The 19225-nt window shown below is 44.0% G+C and overlaps 1 protein-coding gene across 1 annotated transcript in view; it reads right to left on the bottom strand.

Annotated features, from left to right (window-relative positions):
• Nucleotides 1-3534: 3534 nt before the first annotated feature.
• rcor3 (REST corepressor 3) overlaps nucleotides 3535-19225 on the bottom strand; it is an 18064-nt gene continuing 2373 nt past the window's right edge. Inside the window, exons 2-10 of the mRNA XM_039815752.1 lie at nucleotides 17387-17439; nucleotides 14610-14771; nucleotides 14041-14165; nucleotides 13508-13586; nucleotides 9120-9338; nucleotides 8296-8373; nucleotides 8032-8089; nucleotides 6688-6932; nucleotides 3535-5013 (exon numbers count right to left, since the gene is read on the bottom strand). Coding sequence (XP_039671686.1) covers nucleotides 4627-5013; nucleotides 6688-6932; nucleotides 8032-8089; nucleotides 8296-8373; nucleotides 9120-9338; nucleotides 13508-13586; nucleotides 14041-14165; nucleotides 14610-14771; nucleotides 17387-17439 — 1406 coding nt within the window. The 3' untranslated portion in view covers nucleotides 3535-4626. The remainder of the gene's footprint in view (nucleotides 5014-6687; nucleotides 6933-8031; nucleotides 8090-8295; nucleotides 8374-9119; nucleotides 9339-13507; nucleotides 13587-14040; nucleotides 14166-14609; nucleotides 14772-17386; nucleotides 17440-19225) is intronic.

Raw genomic sequence — 19225 nt, 5'->3', positions numbered from 1 at the left:
TACTCAAACAGATTAATCGATTATGTAAATAGAGATTAATCCATGAATCTTTTTAGCAGAGCGTTGCAGCTGACATTAGGAAAGAGGTTGTGTGTGTGTGTGTGTATGCGTGTGTGTGTGCGTGCGTGAGTTTGTGTACAGATGTGAAAAACAGAAACAGTCCGATGGTACAAATGTAGTTTTTAATGAGACGATTCAGCAGCTTCATCTTCATCTTCACAGCCAGATTTTACAAACAAAGGACTCTATGTATCACACACATTATAGGATGGATCCCTACAGAGATAGACCTTTTAGTTAAAGAGTAAGATCCTTTTAGTTTAACATGAAACAGCCCCGAAATCACCATCACCAAACCCACCAGACTCCATGTAAATAATCAGGACTTTTAGCGTGTATAGAGCCAGCATATCTCCACCAGACTCCATGTAAATAATCAGGACTTTTAGTGTGTATAGAGCCAGCATATCTCCACCAGACTCCATGTAAATAATCAGGACTTTTAGCGTTATAGAGCCAGCATATCTCCACCAGACTCCATGTAAATAATCAGGACTTTTAGTGTGTATAGAGCCAGCATATCTCCACCAGACTCCATGTAAATAATCAGGACTTTTAGCGTGTATAGAGCCAGCATATCTCCACCAGACTCCATGTAAATAATCAGGACTTTTAGCGTGTATAGAGCCAGCATATTTCCACCAGACTGCATGTAAATAATCATATATACACGCTAAAAGTAGTGATTATTTACATGGAGTCTGGTGGAGTTTGGTGATGGGGATTTCGGGGCACACCGTGATTAAGAGCACTTTCACAATGATTTCTAGTCCAAACTTATAGCACCAGGAAAAGGAATAAATAATTAAGGACAGATTGGAAAAGAGTCCAGATCACAATGACATTTAGTTTCAAAGGGAATCTTTAACAAAGAAAAAAAAACAGCAGCTACTCAGAGAAACTTAAACTAAACAGCAGAACAATCCAAAGAACAGCGAGGAACATTTTTTATTTGAAGATTTAGTGTTTTCAGAAAGCATCGACTCAAATGTTTGTCACAGAGTTAGTTAACGAGCTGGTGGCAGCTGATTGGATGGACAGCAGGATACACACTGTAGAGAGGGGAAGTGCCACCCCTTCCCGTGTCCACCACAGGACTTTATTTCAGAAGAAAACTGTCCGGTAGTGAATGGGGAGAGACGAGTAATGTTTAGATTTACGTTTTTCAAAAAGTTTCTTTATCAGAAATTTTGGTTTTCTTTCAACCGAATTGTTCAAAGAAAGTAACGTGGATGGTTCCCTACAATGCTCTTCATCAATAAATGATCAGTTCACTACTTTCATTGAATTTGGGTGTTTTATTCGATTTTATAGCATTTGGAGAGAATTTTTTTTATAAAAGAACGTTGAAAAAAAAAAAGATAAAATTGTTTGGAAAAAGCTTAAAAAACGTGGCGTAATAAAAAGCTGAAAAAACATCCCAAAAAAAGCGCAGAAAGAAATGGCAAAAGTGACAAAAAACTTGGACAAAAAAGTGACAAAAGTGTGAGAAAAAAAAAGATGTTTTGATTTCAAATTTCGACCTAGAAAAACTTAAAGTTGCTCGGTCGACAGGACGACACCACGAGGGTTAACAGACATTTGTGAAATGAAATCAATAACAATGTTGAGTTTCTTAATGTAAGAAATGACACATTCAAGTTCCTAATTTAAAGTTATTTTCAGACTTTCAGCTTAATTTAGCTGTAGGAAAATACTGCAAGATCCAGCATTTAGTATTCTGAGCTGATAAATCACTTTGAAATGTTTTTTACAGTTACTGCTACTGTCTGTGTTTAACGTCCAGGTGGAGAACAACAGGGGGCCCAGGATTGAACCCTGTGGGACGCCCCATTTCGAGGATTGAACCCTGTGGGACGTCCCGTGTCCAGGATTGAACCCTGTGGGACGTCCCGTGTCTGGTGACTGAACAGGCTTTGCTTTAATATCCAGCTCTCTTTCTGTGACAGACTTCTAAAGACTGAGGCTCCATCTACACGGCTACGTTTCCATGTTTAAGCGGCGTATCACATGACCGTTCACACACACTGAGGTCTGTAAGCATCAGAGACAGAGAGACAGGCAGACAGAGAGAGAGAGACAGACAGACAGAGAGAGAAAGAGACAGACAGCTGTTACTGAAAGGTCTGTAAGCTACCTAACCGATAAGACCGACTGACATGCGTACTCGTTTCCAAATGTCTCAGTTTGTGTCCGTCAGAGGCGATTTCTTTAACACTGCAAGGGAAGCTCGGCTTCCCCTAAAATGTCAAAAAATGAATGGTCAAATATGTGCTATTGTGTTAACATTTTATTGACCAAAAATGCGTTAGAACACGTTCATCTCGACGACGAGTTTGTTCAGAATCAGCTACATATAGCAGGTTGACTGACTCATACGTTCCTGTAGCGTCTCAGTGTATTTCCCTGTTGAAGCCTGGTGTCCGTGGACTTCAACGGGGCTGCTTTGAGCAGTGTTTTTAAGTGCTTTGAACCTAGACGATCATTGGATAAATGCTGCGATTATGTCCCGCTCACAGACGCTCAGCGTCTCTGGGGGTGAATGGAGGAGTGGGATGGCCTGGACTCCGGGCGTCTGCGTGATGATTGGAGGGTCTGTCGAAAGACTTGATTGACAGCGATTTTTTACTATAAAAAGTCGCTGAGGCTATTCGAGCTCAGACAGTCCTACTTAGCGGATTTTGCAAGTTTAGCTGAAAGACAAATTGCTGCAACCTATTTCTTGGTATTTGCTTGGCGAAATTGCTAGCCAATTGCTTATTTACCTGTAATTAACGGAATAAAGACATTTAGTTTCACTGTAGTTTCTACCAGCGTAATGGCTGCCGACATCAACAGAAGCTTTTCCAAAACTTCAGAATTCAGGCTAGTTCTGTTTTGCCCTAAAGGTTTACTCTGCCATTTACTGGTCAATGTCGCCGCCTAGTGGTGAGGAGTGCAAATGACATTTACACTAGAGACTAGAGACTATCTTTCCTAACTTTGACTGCATACAGTATAAGCATCTTAAGTTAAGATACTTATTTTTGTAACATAGGAAAGCTGTGTGATTACTTGGTGTTCGTTAAAGGTCCCATGAAATGCTGCTTTTTGGATGCTTTTATATAGGCCTTAGTGGTCCCCTAATACTGTATCTGAAGTCTCTTTTATATAGACCTTAGTGGTCCCCAGTATTTACTATTTAGTGGTCTCTTTTATATAGATCTTAGTGGTCCCCTAATACTGTATCTGAAGTCTCTTTCCCGAAATTCAGCCTTGGTGCAGAATTACAGCCACTAGAGCCAGTCCCACAATGAGCTTTCCTTAGGATGTGCCATTTCTGTGTCTGTAGCTTTAAATTGAGCTTTCATTTTCTCAAAGGCAGAGCAGGATACCCAGGGCTCGGTTTACACCTATCACCATTTCTAGCCGCTGGGGGACCATAGGCAGGCTGGGGGAATTCATATTAATGTTAAAAAACCTCATAAAGTGACATTTTCATAATCATGGGACCTTTAAAGACATGGAGTTGGACAATGCAATGCCTCAGCTTTAAAAAAAAATTCTCATTAGTGGCAACAATTGGAGCTACATCTGCAGGTGTAGAATAGAGCTTCTCCTGTTTAAAGCAGCTCGAGTCCTACACCCCTAACACAATGGGCCAACAAGGCCGTTTCAGCAGCCTAGCTCTGCCGGCCAATGAGAGGACACTGGTCAAGTCACTGGAAAAACGTCTAGGGCATTTTCTTGAAAAGGGAACGTAGGGCAGAATTTACATATAAATAAATGGACAATTTTTATGATGTCTAAAAATGAGCTTCCTCTCTTTGAAAGTCCAGCAACCGCCACACAGCCAGCAGTAGTGTGGACGCCAGGTTTAAAACGAAGCAAAAGGTATTCATTTTTAAACCAGAAAGTAGCAGTGTAGATGGAGCCTGAAAGACTCGTAGTCAAACCTCTGTGTGTGTCCATCAACCAGCAGGCGTGCTGCGTTTAAGTCCTGTGGGAAAAACTAACGTTGACGCTTAAAATACTGCTCACCAAATCAAACCAAACACTCAGATTTGTGTAAATGTGTCACCTTTATGTTCTCAAGTAGAAAAATCATCTGTAGAGCTGGGCAATATATCGATATTATATCGATATCGTGATATGAGACTACATATTGTCTTAGATTTTGGATATCTTAATATCGTGATATGACAAATGTCTTTTCCTGGTTTTAAAGGCTGCATTACAGTTAAGTGATGTCATTTTCTGCACTTATCAGACTGGTCTAGCTGTTCTGTTTCTATTACCTTTCCCCACTTAGTCATTATATCCACATTACTGATGATTATTTATCAAAAATGTCATTGTGTTAATATTTTATGAAAGCACCAATCAGTCAACACTACAATATCGTTGCGGTATCGATATCGAGGTATTTGGTCCAAAATATGGTGATATTTGATTTTCTCCATATCGCCCAGCTCTAATCATCTAATCATTTTTCTGAAGAATAACGTCGCTCAGATTTCCCACAGGACCTGAACGCAGCAGCTTCAGTTTGAGCATTTTTTTCTTCCAACACAAAGTGGACGTTGGTCAGTGGAGGGAGGAGGACGAGGCGTCTGATTGATGGACGGCCATGCCGGGGGGCGGCTGGGCGGAGCTCGGACCCGACCCCCCGGGGTTGCCGCCGAGGCTCATAGGAGCGGGTGGGCGGGGGTTGAGGCGGGGGGGCAGCGGGTTGGAGGGGCGGATGAGCGGCGGCGGCTGGTGCAGCGTGGGCCGCGGCTGCAGGAAGCGAGCCTGCTGTTGGAGAGGCGGGGGCTGGCGGTGCAGGGAGGGCGTGGCCGGCAGGGAGGGCCGCAGCAACGGGGGGGGCTGGTGGAGGGAGGAGGAGGAGGACGACGAGGCGCTGGATGTCATGGCAACCTGAGCCGAAGAAGACGAGGCAGCGGGAGACGCACCTGACGAGGTCACCTGACCCTGCAGAGAAGAGAAGGGGCATAAATAATGTCACTCAGCAGTGTGTGTGTGTGTGTGTGTGTGTGTGTGTGTGCGTGCGTGCGTGCGTGCGTGTGTGGGAATGGTCACGTGGTTCCTCTCGTCAGTCCGTGTGTTGTTCATGAACGAAAAGATGACCTCAACGGGAGCATGTGTGTCCGGTAGACACATGGCGAACTGACAAAAGAGACCTACAGTTTTGAGCGGAATCTCCCTGCTTTTGAAATGCGCGAACATTTCCCCCCAGCGCTCGTCCGCTGACTTTCCAGCGGACCTGGAGGGGCTGGTTAACACGAGATGGAGAAGAAGAGGCGTTGCGACAATGTTTACAGATGTACATTACATTGTAACGCTGGCTGCACAGATTATGCAGACGCAGACCGCTACGATTGACTGACACACACACACGTTGTTAAAATCATACGCTGGGCGCTTTATTAGTCTTTCTACATGGGATTAGTCAATGATCGGGCTATAATAAGACCACTGCGGCTATGTAATCACTGACAACCAGGACAATTTCATAATGGTTGGTGTCAGAATCGGGATTGTCCCGGTCAAACCGGGACGTCTGGTCACCCTAGGCTACGGCGTAGAGTCCGTATTTACACGTATCAACATAGAACCATAACTCAAGACTAGCACGCTGCAGCTTTTACACAACAACTGAACGCGCTGCCAAAAACGGTCCAGGTAAAACGCTAGAATTGAAGCCAGAATTTCTGTTGTGTGAGTAGTCAACATAAATAATACTTTTTTGACATGTTTGGGTTACAGCGCGGATGGCGATCCGAACGTCCTGTACCAAACGGCATCCGGCATTCACCTTTTGAACTTCCCTGCAAAGATAAAACACCAGCTGGGAGCGAGGGAATGCATGCATTGTTGGAACCCATCATTAGCTTGTGTTTCCCTAGGGAACATTTAAAATGGTGCACCTTTGTGAGAGCAGGTGGTGTGAAAAGGAATTGCTTCCTTGACAAGGAGACGCGCATTCAGACACATTCAGTTCATCATTTGAGAAAACTGGAAACGCAACCGGTAGGGAAATGCTTCGAGTTGTTAAGTGTTTTTTGTGTTGAGATTTGAGAGCGATTGTCTGATTGGATAATGCTATTTGGGAAACAGTGATTGATGGCAATCTAATAGATACTTGATTCCTTTCATATTGTATTGGAAATGTATAGTTTTCAGTTAATAGATTAATGCCATAATGTTGGTGAAACTTGAGCCTATCTGTGTCTGTCTGACTTTGCTGGGAGAAGTTTCTCCTTAGAATTAGTTCATTCCAATTGCTATTCATAATGTGGTTACAATAAAATGACATATTTAATTTGAGAATGTCCTTACTTAAAGTAATGCATTTTTACTTTTGTGTTTTTGCCTTTTAAAAGGTTATCAACCTATTAGTAATTCTTCTGCTGCTTGTACCTACGAACTGAAATCCATCTGAAACAAACTAAAGTGGAATAAAATAAAGGAGAAGTCCGAAGATATTTGAGTTGTCCCGTGCGTCCTTCGGTCCTTGAAAAGGCCTTTTTCAAGTTTGGGCAGAGAGCCGAAGTGTGAACCGTCCATAACTTGACAGGGACGAATCCACGTGCCGTTTAAAGCCCTCAAAATAACGCGCGATATAAAAGACTTTGCAGGTCTCACCTCTTCGTCCTCTTCGTCAGTGCTCTTCCCTGACGGCGTGGCGGAGTTGGTCTTCCCCTCCTCTCCAGAGGTGGCGCTGTCCCCGTTGGGCGCCCGCGTGCCCTGCTCCGCCTCCCACTCCTGCAGCACCTCGTCCAGGTTGAACCGCCGCCGGTAGTTGACGAAGAAGTTCTTCACCTGGCCCAGCGTCTTGTTCCCGATCACGTCGGCGATCGCCTGGAAGTCCTTGCCGTACTTCCTCACACCTGAAGAAGAACATCACAGACGGTTTAACCCTTGTGTTGTCTTCCCGTCAACCTTGAAATTATTTATTCTTTTGGGACGTTTTTTACGCCTGTTTTTCACAGTTTGTTTTTGCTTTTTCCAACATTTTAAACTGTTACATTTTTCTTCTACACATTTTCAGCGCTTACTTTGACGTCCAATATTTTCTGATATAAAACAAAAATTGAAAACGGGTCAATGTGACCCAAAGTCAACACAAGAAGCTGTGTGAAAAACAGACCAATCTAGCAGGAGCAATAAGAAGACTATGAGCTGAACAGACCGTATCCCTCATGTTCTTTCAGTCTAGCTTAACTGTTAACAAACGTAAACTGTAAACTGACCAGCCAGCATTGGTCATGTATTTTCAGTCTGGTTTAGTGTCCCTTTAAAGCTTAGTTGCCCGATTAAAGCGCACGTGTCAAACTCAAGGCCCCCTGGCAGTTTATTTATTTATTTTTTAAGATAATTTTTTGGGCATTTTTAGGCCTTGATTTGACAGGACAGATTAGACTTGAAAGGGGAGAGAGAGAGGGGAATGACATGCAGCAAATGGTCACAGGTTGGAATTGAACCAGCGGCTGCTGCGGCGAGGACCAAGCCTCTGTACATGGGGCGCACTCTCTACCAGGTTAACTATCCAGAAAAGAAAACTCCCCATCCAATATTAACCCTCATGTTATCGTCCCGTCGACCAAAAACTTTGTGTTTTTCTGGGTCGAAATTTCAACATTTTGTTGTTCTTTTTCTACCTGTTCTTGTCGATATTATTCAAATTTTTTTATCACTTTTTATAAAAAAAACATTTTCACTTTTTGTTTTTTGTCACTTTTTTCAACACGTTTTTTGTCTCCTTTGGCGATGTCTTTGATGTTTTTTTGGTCACTTTTTCCGAATTTTAACCGAGCAGACCTGTCCAAATGTTCTTTATAACTTGACATTTTCAGCGTGTAGCTGAAGAGAACGGAGTTTAATAGCTGAAACACACGGAGAGAGCGGGAGGAGAGGGATAACGGCTGACATCCAGCGCGTGATGTCAGATTTTATCCTGGAAACGTCCCTCCGTTGATCCAGACTCACCTTGAACAGCCAGGAGCTGCTCGTCGGTGGTCCAGCGGGCGTTCACCTTCTGGTTACACTGCAACACACGTATCACAGGCCTGGTTATTAACCTGCTCATTAGGACCGCCCTGATTAGTTAGATCATTATATTAGAGGACTCGGTGAGAGCATGTGTGTGTGTGAAAATGAGTGTGTCTGTGTGTGTGAGAGTGAAATAGTGTGTGTGTGTGTGTGTGTGTGTGTGTGTGTGTCCGTGTGTGTGTGTCTGGATCAGAGATGTACCTCAGCCAGTCTGAACTCCTCGATCCCCGCCTCAAGCGCGTTCTTCAGGCCGCTGTTCATCTGTTTGGCGTTCTGCACCTGAACAACGAGACACAAACCCTTCAGTCTGACGTCTTACAGGGAGGAAGAGGAAGAGTTAGACGTGGGGTATTTCTACGGACTAGAAGAAGAAGAAGAAAAAGGTAAACAATGGCAGAACTGGCAGCAGCTTTGACGTCAACACTTTGATCTGATTGGATGAGCTACTTGGTGGGATCGAGCCTTTCATTCACCATAACAGAACTCATCCTAACCCAGTGAGTTTACCAGAGAGACCTGCCTCACTCTGAGAGTCCTGGCAGCACGCTGTCCTCCAGCTCGTTCATGCTTCCTGTTTCCTCTTTGTCGTGCCGCTGGAAAATACACTCTACAGGATTTTAAGTGCACGCTGTGCACTTTTTTCAACAAGTTTTTTGTCTCCTTTGCCGATGTTTTTTTTGGTCACTTTTCCCGAATTGTTTTGTAGCTTTTTCCAACATTTGTCACTTTTTTCAACGTTCTTTTGTTTGTTCATTTCTGAAATAGAAAGTTTTTGACAACATGAGGGTTAACTGTTGACACAATCCAGTAACATGAGATATTTAAATTAGCTGACTCATGGTTACACCTCCAGAGACTGAACCTGGTCGCTGCCCTAGGAAAGATTTCGGGGTTTTAAGTGTACGCCATTGCGCGTCAGCGAGATCGACGTCATTTTGACGTCACATTGGCGCGCGACAGGTCGGCTGCGGCGACTGTAAAAAGGCCTTTAGAGGACGGGGATGGGGATGGGGATGAGGAAGTACCTGTCTCTTGAGGGACACCAGCTCCATGTCCAGCTGGCGTAGCAGCGTGTTGGCGGCCGAGGCGCTGCAGGACACGGCCACCACGTCCTCCTGGGTCAGGTACATGCCTTTGGGGGGGCGGCAGCGGGAGCGCTGGTGGTGCCGGTGCTGCAGGGTCTGATGCTCCCGCCGGCCCAACGCCACCTTAGAGCCCACCGCCGCCGCAGGCTCCACCGGATTCTGTGTGGGGGGGTGGGAAATAGATCTTATTCTGTTTCTGTGTATTTGGACATAAAGCAGGAAGGTGTTAAATGACGTTACAAACTGAGATTTCTAGTTTTCTGTGTGCAGTGCAGATATATAAAATGTGTTGAGTACTCCAGCCTGTTCTCAGGAATCATTCGTACATACAGTGCCTTGCGAAAGTATTCGGCCCCCTTGAACGTTTCGACCTTTTGCCACATTTCAGGCCTCAAACATAAAGATATAAAACTGTAATTTTTTGTGAAGAATCAACAACAAGTGGGTCCCAATTATGAAGTGGAACAAAATTCATTGGCTATTTCAAACTTTTTTAACAAATAAAAAACTGAAAAAGTGGGCGTGCAAAATTATTCAGCCCCTTTACTTATAGTGCAGCAAACTCTCTCCAGAAGTTCAGTGAGGATCTCTGAATGATCCAATGTTGACCTAAATGACTAATGATGATAAATAGAATCCAACTGTGTGTAATCAAGTCTCCGTATAAATGCACCTGCTCTGTGATAGTCTCAGAGGTCCGTGTAAAGCGCAGAGAGCATCATGAAGAACAAGGAACACACCAGGCAGGTCCGAGATACTGTTGTGGAGAAGTTTAAAGCCGGATTTGGATACAAAAAGATTTCCCAAGCTTTAAACATCCCAAGGAGCACTGTGCAAGCGATAATATTGAAATGGAAGGAGTATCAGACCACTACAAATCTGCAACGAACCGGCCATCCCTCTAAACTTTCAGCTCATACAATGAGAAGACTGATCAGAGATGCAGCCAAGAGGCCCATGATCACTCTGGATGAACTGCAGAGATCTACAGCTGAGGTGGGAGACTCTGTCCATAGGACAACAATCAGTCGTATACTGCACAAATCTGGCCTTTATGGAAGAGTGGCAAGAAGAAAGTCATTTCTTAAAGATATCCATAAAAGTGTGGTTTAAAGTTTGCCAAAAGCCACCTGGGAGACACACCAAACATGTGGAAGAAGGTGCTGTGGTCAGATGAAACCAAAATCGAACTTTTTGCCAACAATGCAAAACATTATGTTTGGCGAAAGCAACACAGCTCATCACCCTGAACACACCATCCCCACTGTCAAACATGGTGGTGGCAGCATCATGGTTTGGGCCTGCTTTTCTTCAGCAGGGACAGGGAAGATGTTTAAAATTGATGGGAAGATGGATGGAGCCAAATACAGGACCATTCTGGAAGAAAACCTGATGGAGTCTGCAAAAGACCTGAGACTGGGACGGAGATTTCTCTTCCAACAAGACAATGATCCAAAACATAAAGCAAAATCTACAATGGAATGGTTCACAAATAAACCTATCCAGGTGTTAGAATGGCCAAGTCAAAGTCCAGACCTGAATCCAATCGAGAATCTGTGGAAAGAACTGAAAACTGCTGTTCACAAACGCTCTCCATCCAACCTCACTGAGCTCGAGCTGTTTTGCAAGGAGGAATGGGCAAAAATGTCAGTCTCTCGATGTGCAAAACTGATAGAGACATACCCCAAGCCTTAACAGCTGTAATCGCAGCAAAAGGTGGCGCTACAAAGTATTAACTTAAGGGGGCTGAATAATTTTGCACCCAATATTTCAGTTTTTTATTTGTTTAAAAGGTTTGAAATATCCAATAAATTTCGTTCCACTTCATGATTGTGTCCCACTTGTTGTTGATTCTTCACAAAAAAATACAGTTTTATATCTTTATGTTTGAGGCCTGAAATGTGGCAAAAGGTCGAAAAGTTCAAGGGGGCCGAATACTTTCGCAAGGCACTGTATAGCTGTGAAAAGTTCAAGTTCAAGTTACTTTATTGTCCCCAATGGGGCAGTTTGTTGTGCAGCGGATAGTATAGTACAAATCACACACAATACAGAGACTGTCTACCTTGCAGGCATAGTTAAAAATAATAAAAAAACAGTAAAGAATCAATAATAATAGTAAGTCAATAAGTTATCTTTGGTTTTTTATAGCATTAAGAAGTAGAATGGCTGCAGGTACAAAAGAGTGTCCTGTTGGTTCTGAGTTTTGGGAGTTTAAAGCATGATAAATTCAGCCTGTAAGAGATGAGGACTATCTGACAGGATAGATTCAGCCTGGAAGAGATGAGGACTATCCGACAGGATAGATTCAGCCTGGAAGAGATGAGGACTATCTGACAGGATAGATTCAGCCTGTAAGGGATGAGGACTATAGGATACAGGATAGATTCAGCCTGTAAGAGATGAGGACTATCCGACAGGATAGATTCAGCCTGGAAGAGATGAGGACTATCTGACAGGATAGATTCAGCCTGGAAGAGATGAGGACTATCCGACAGGATAGATTCAGCCTGGAAGAGATGAGGACTATCTGACAGGATAGATTCAGCCTGGAAGAGATGAGGACTATAGGATACAGGATAGATTCAGCCTGTAAGAGATGAGGACTATCTGACAGGATAGATTCAGCCTGTAAGAGATGAGGACTATCTGACAGGATAGATTCAGCCTGTAAGGGATGAGGACTATAGGATACAGGATAGATTCAGCTTGTAAGAGATGAGGACTATAGGATACAGGATAGATTCGGCCTGTAAGAGATGAGGACTATCTGACAGGATAGATTCAGCCTGTAAGAGATGAGGACTATCTGACAGGATAGATTCAGCCTGTAAGAGATGAGGACTATCTGACAGGATAGATTCAGCCTGTAAGAGATGAGGACTATCCGACAGGATAGATTCAGCCTGTAAGAGATGAGGACTATCTGACAGGATAGATTCAGCCTGTAAGAGATGAGGACTATCCGACAGGATAGATTCAGCCTGTAAGAGATGAGGACTATAGGATACAGGATAGATTCAGCCTGTAAGGGATGAGGACTATAGGATACAGGATAGATTCAGCCTGTAAGAGATGAGGACTATCTGACAGGATAGATTCAGCCTGTAAGGGATGAGGACTATAGGATACAGGATAGATTCAGCCTGTAAGAGATGAGGACTATCTGACAGGATAGATTCAGCCTGTAAGAGATGAGGACTATCTGACAGGATAGATTCAGCCTGTCAGAGATGAGGACTATCTGACAGGATAGATTCAGCCTGTAAGAGATGAGGACTATCCGACAGGATAGATTCAGCCTGTAAGAGATGAGGACTATCCGACAGGATAGATTCAGCCTGTAAGAGATGAGGACTATCCGACAAGGATAGATTCAGCCTGTAAGAGATGAGGACTATCCGACAGGATAGATTCAGCCTGTAAGAGATGAGGACTATCCGACAGGATAGATTCAGCCTGTAAGAGATGAGGACTATCCGACAGGATAGATTCAGCCTGTAAGAGATGAGGACTATCTGACAGGATAGATTCAGCCTGTAAGAGATGAGGACTATCTGACAGGATAGATTCAGCCTGTCAGAGATGAGGACTATCTGACAGGATAGATTCAGCCTGTAAGAGATGAGGACTATCCGACAGGATAGATTCAGCTGTAAGAGATGAGGACTATCTGACAGGATAGATTCAGCCTGTAAGAGATGAGGACTATCCACAGGATAGATTCAGCCTGTAAGAGATGAGGACTATCCGACAGTATAGATTCAGCTGTAAGAGATGAGGACTATCCGACAGGATAGATTCAGCCTGTAAGAGATGAGGACTATCCGACAGGATAGATTCAGCCTGTAAGAGATGAGGACTATCCGACAGGATAGATTCAGCCTGTAAGAGATGAGGACTATCCGACAGGATAGATTCAGCCTGTAAGAGATGAGGACTATCCGACAGGATAGATTCAGCCTGTAAGAGATGAGGACTATCCGACAGGATAGATTCAGCCTGTAAGAGATGAGGACTATCCGACAGGATAGATTCAGCCTGTAAGAGATGAGGACTATCTGACAGGATAGATTCAGCCTGTAAGAGATGAGGACTATCTGACAGGATAGATTCAGCCTGTAAGAGATGAGGACTATCTGACAGGATAGCTTCATGGTGGTATTTATTACTGTCAGTAGCACGTTGACTGCTGCTGTATACGAGCGTAAACATCCTCGTAGGGAGGAGGTTGGGGGGGGAGCATTGTTCCGTGAAGAGAAACTGGTGGCGAGGACATGTAGCGAGCGATGCTGAGAAGCGGGGCGATCCCGGCCTATATGGACACGTACCTCTTTCTTGGTTTCCTTGTTGGGGTCGTAGTCGCTGTCGTTGGCTTCGATCGGATTGGCCTCCTCCATCTCCTCGTCACTACGGCAACAACAACGTGATGTCACACCAAAAGACGAAACGCACAGAAACACAGAAACCCAGTCTTAAAAAAAACACATTTATTACCTGATGATTATAGATTATATTTTCCTAAAGTCATGTGACGACACCGTCTCTGGTTAAGTCTCATACGCACGAACTGCAGATAGCGTCTGAGAGTCCGCCAGAGCCGCCAGACGCTCGTTTCTCATCGATTCGGTCCAGTTATTTCTGTTGTTATGAGCGTGAGGCTCTGCAGACTGATCAGCAGTGAGCCGTACTAAGGATGTTAACGATGGTTACTGAACCGGTGTGCGTGCGCACGCGCACACCGGTCGTCCTGGTTGTGTGTGTATGTGTGTACCTGTCGTCCTGGTTGTTTGTTTGTGTGTGTGTGTGTGTGTGTGTGTGTGTGTGTGTGTGTGTGTGTGTGTGTGTGTGTGTGTGTGTGTACCTGTCGTCCTGGTTACTCCTGTTGGCCAGTTTCCGAGCCTGGCGGTCCATCAGACTGGTTCTGGAGCGAGTCTTCTTCCAGGAGTAGTAGTACTTCACCAGACTGGAGATGGATTTATCTGGTAACTAAGGGAGACAGTTACACTTTAATCTATGCGACAGTAAGTCTCGTGGTTATGACCCAATCATTAGGCTATTGTTATAAAGCGTCTGCTACGGAGCCATAACGTGAGGTACAAGGTAATGGAGCCTTTTATACATTGTCGTGTTTCTTTAGAAATAAACAACGGACAAATAGAGTCTTTAAACTCTTCAGATGTAAAGTTATTCTCTGTCAAGTGACGTCAGAATGAATGGGAGTCAATGGGATGCTAACGGGAGGTGATGGCTTGGTAGCATCAAAATGGCGCCATAGGAGGTTCGAGTTCTGAAGTGAAGCTTACCCCCTTGGCTGTAAAGCAGTCTGTCCCATGTGGTGCGCTGTAAAGCAGTATGTCCCATGTGGTGTGCTGTAAAGCAGTGTGTCCCATGTGTGTGCTGTAAAGCAGTGCCCCCCCCATGTGTGTTTACCATCTGCTGGATGCGGTGGAAGCTCTTCCCGTGGAAGCTGAAGGCCTGCTCAAACAGGACCTTGTCCTCCACCGTCCACTCGTCTGGGAACGGTGTGAAGTTCGGCAGGTCGGCCAGAGACTTGTCGATGTTGTGTTTGTGCCAGAAGAGCATGCCGAGGGCCTGCACACGCACACACACGCACACACAGACACGCACACACAGACACGCACAGAGACACACGCACGCACACACGGACAGACACACACACGCACGCACACACAAACACACGGACAGACACACACAGAGAGAGACACACACACACACACAGACACGCACTCACAGAGACAGACACACACACGGACAGACACAGAGACACACACAGACACAAACACACACACACAGGAGTGTGAAGTTCAAAATAAGCTTCTTTATCATATTTTTCTGAAACTTTAACGCAATGAGAAAACAGTTTTGTCTCAGTAGACTGGCGTAAGGTGTTCATATTCTCACCGCACATTCTCTCTCTCTCTCTCTCTCTCTTTTTTTTCTCTCTCTCATTCATATATATATATATATATATATATATATATATATATATATATATATATATATATATATATATATATATATATATATATATATATATATATATACCTTTCGCCCCTTTGAACTTTTCGACCTTTTGCCACATTTCAGGCCTCAAACATAAAGATATAAAACTGTATTTTTGCTGAAGAAACAACAACAAGTGGGACACAATCATGAAGTGGAACGAAATTTATTGGATATTTCAAACCTTTTAAACAAATAAAAACTGAAATATTGGTGCGCAAAATTATTCAGCCCCCTTAAGTTGACCGGTACCTTTTGCTGCGATTACAGCTGTAAGTCGCTTGGGGTATGTCTCTATCAGTTTTGCACACCGAGACTGACATTTTTGCCCATTCCTCCTTGCAAAACAGCTCGAGCTCAGTGAGGTTGGATGGAGAGCGTTTGTGAACAGCAGTTTTCAGTTCTTTCCACAGATTTTCGATTGGATTCAGGTCTGGACTTTGACTTGGCCATTCTAACACCTGGATATGTTTATTTGTGAACCATTCCATTGTAGATTTTGCTTTATGTTTTGGATCATTGTCTTGTTGGAAGACAAACTCCGTCCCAGTCTCAGGTCTTTTGCAGACTCCATCAGGTTTTCTTCCAGAATGGTCCTTTATTTGGCTCCATCCATCTTCCCATCAATTTTAACCATCTTCCCTGTCCCTGCTGAAGAAAAGCAGGCCCAAACCATGATGCTGCCACCACCATGTTTGACAGTGGGGATGGTGTGTTCAGGGTGATGAGCTGTGTTGCTTTTACGCCAAACATAACGTTTTGCATTGTTGCCCAAAAGTTCGATTTTGGTTTCATCTGACCACAGCACCTTCTTCCATGTTTGGTGTGTCTCCCAGGTGGCTTTTGGCAAACTTTAAAGCCACTTTTTATGGATATCTTTAAGAAATGGCTTTCTTCTTGCCACTCTTCCATAAAGGCCAGATTTGTGCAGTATACGACTGATTGTTGTCCTATGGACAGAGTCTCCCACCTCAGCTGTAGATCTCTGCAGTTCATCCAGAGTGATCATGGGCCTCTTGACTGCATCTCTGATCAGTCTTCTCATTGTATGAGCTGAAAGTTTAGAGGGACGGCCGCGGTCGTAGATTTGTAGTGGTCTGATACTCCTTCCATTTCAATATTATCGCTTGCACAGTGCTCCTTGGGATGTTTAAAGCTTGGGAAATCTTTTTGTATCCAAATCCGGCTTTAAAATTCTCCACAACAGTATCTCGGACCTGCCTGGTGTGTTCCTTGTTCTTCATGATGCTCTCTGCGCCTTTTACACCAAACCTCTGAGACCATCACAGAGCAGGTGCACTATACGTATAACTGTGATTTACACACAGCTGGATTCTATTTATCATCATTAGTCATTTAGGTCAACATTGGATCATTCAGAGATCCTCACTGAACTTCTGGAGAGAGTTTGCTGCACTGAAAGTAAAGGGGCTGAATAATTTTGCACGCCCACTTTTTCAGTTTTTTATTTGTTAAAAAAGTTTGAAATAGCCAATGAATTTCGTTCCACTTCATAATTGGGACCCACTTGTTGTTGATTCTTCACAAAAAATTACAGTTTTATATCTTTATGTTTGAGGCCTGAAATGTGGCAAAAGGTCGAAACGTTCAAGGGGGCCGAATACTTTTGCAAGGCACTGTATATATACATATATATATACATATATACATATATATATATACATATATATATATACATATATATACATACATACATACATACATACATACATACATACATACATACATACATACATACATACATACATACATACATAGATAGATAGATAGATAGATAGATAGATAGATAGAACAGTACACATGGTGTTTGTGTTCATACATCCAGCTGTGGTTAAACACTCAAATGTAAAGCTACATGTTAGTACCCTGGACATCCAGAGTTCTCACCAGAGCACAATTGTAATTAGCTCAGCGAGTCCCTCTGGCATGGAGTCATGATGCTCATTAACTATGCCCTTGGAGCCGAGCTGCACCAATCACATCGCTGTATCTGATCTAGGCGGGCCAGAGGCGAGCTAAACATTTCAAATGCTTGCTGGGTGCTGCCATTCGAGTTGGGCCATTTTCATTACTCAATACCAGACCATAATCTTTCAGATGTGGGTCTGGGTTTCCATGGTAACCTGTTAGTGTACGAAGGCCGAGACATAGAACGGACTCACCTGCTCCACGTTGTATCCATGTTTCTCTTTGGCTAGAGCGATGTATTCATCCACTGTGGAGGAAAACACACAGACAGACAGACAGACACATACACACAGAGACAGAGACACACACACACACACACACACACACACACACACACACACACACACACACACACACACACACACACACACACACACACACACAGTGTCAGTCTGGAGGACCTGTTAGAGCAGTGTTTCTCAAATGAGGGTACGTGTCCCCCCTAGGACAGGGCTCTAGAGTGCGACCAGTTTGGTCGCACTCTAGATGTGTAAGGGTGCGACTAAGATTTTTCCCAGGTCGCACCGGTGCACCTAACGTCCTCGCATCCGCTGCCTCTCCACGAACGAAGCAATGCCGTTTATATGGCTATGGTTAATGTTGCGTTACATGACCTATCCCCCCCCCCCTTCACTCACACACGGCAACATGAAGAGACACAGCGCCGCCGGTCCAAACTCCTGACATTTGTCTACAGTTTTAATTGTTATTAACACAGCTGTATATTGTTAAGTATGAGAGGAACCCTGTATTGGTACCAGTGTTTCCGCTGGTAACTCTGTTACTGCGGCCGCCACGGCGAAAAACACATTAGAAGTTATTAAATGCAACTAACTTCAGTTCATTGAGTAATAGCGTGTAAGACGGAGCATGCTGGATCATAGTTCATAAAAATGCAGCGCAGTGACGATACAGACATTTCATAGTCTACACAAGACGGGTGTTGTTAGAATATATTTGTGAGAGTAAAGTAACAGGTTTGTAGAGTTCATGATGCTGACCTCGTTGCCTCGTTTCACAGGGTTATGAGAGGCCATCTGGTTTTACAGTGATTAGACATTATAAAGGGAGTGTGAGATATTGCCTGGAAAAAAAAGGTCTTCTCTGATCAGGGGGGGGGAACGAGGCAACAATGGTCAGTGTTTTGCAAGCGCGTGAGTATGGAAAATGACGTGGCTCTCAGGAAAACTCCTTAAGTTTGCAGGAGATAAAAAAACACAGAGGTTCAAATTCAACAATAGCAGCTTGTCTTTATGAGCTGAGAATGAGAAGTCGAGGTCATGTTTTCATGCAGTGTGTTACATATCGTTAGCCGGCTGGAGCCAGAAGATCGGGACTACATCCAACTGATAACAGCATCACGGATGGAGCAGAGAGAATGGATAAAGAGTGAGGGTTCTGGGTTAGCCGGCATCAGATGCCAGGGGAAACTCTGTCTGTCTGCTAGGTTTTAGCGATAGGCTGTTTTGTCTTGAAGTAATCTGATACTTGTGCACTTGTGTCTATTGTATTTTGCAATATCATTCACTAAAGCTCGTTATTAACTTTAACTGGACTAATCTTGAGTTGTATTTTGAATCCTGAGTCTATTTCTCTGATCTACCAGGAAACGAACACTATTCAGAGTGTAGTGACCATAGAATTGGAGTCAGATTACGTCTGGCCTTTTTAGGGCCAGACCGGTCATCGGTCACATTTTAGACTAAATTCTTACAGTGTAACGCCGCTGACCCGCCAAAGCGCATTCGACCCGTGCTGGACCCATTCATAATGAGTCAGCCGCATACGCTTCAGTCCATCGTACTCCCCCTCTCTCCCTCTGTCTCCCTAGGTCTTTCGGTCTGTATTTTTTTATTTATTTTTTTTAGATTTTGGCCTTTATTTTGAAAAGCGGCGGAAGGAAAGCTGAACACATGAAAGGGGAGAGAGAGGGTGGAATGACATGCAGGAAAGGGCCACAGGTCGGAGTCGAACCTCTATATATACCAACTGAGCTATCCGGGCGTCCTCTTTCTCTTTTAATCAGTCTGTTA

Source organism: Perca fluviatilis, chromosome 1, assembly GCF_010015445.1.
Source record: "Perca fluviatilis chromosome 1, GENO_Pfluv_1.0, whole genome shotgun sequence".
In the NCBI taxonomy this organism is placed as follows: Eukaryota; Metazoa; Chordata; class Actinopteri; order Perciformes; family Percidae; genus Perca; species Perca fluviatilis.
The sequence above is the reverse complement of the archived record's forward strand: the minus strand, read 5'-3'. Positions and strand labels throughout refer to the sequence as shown.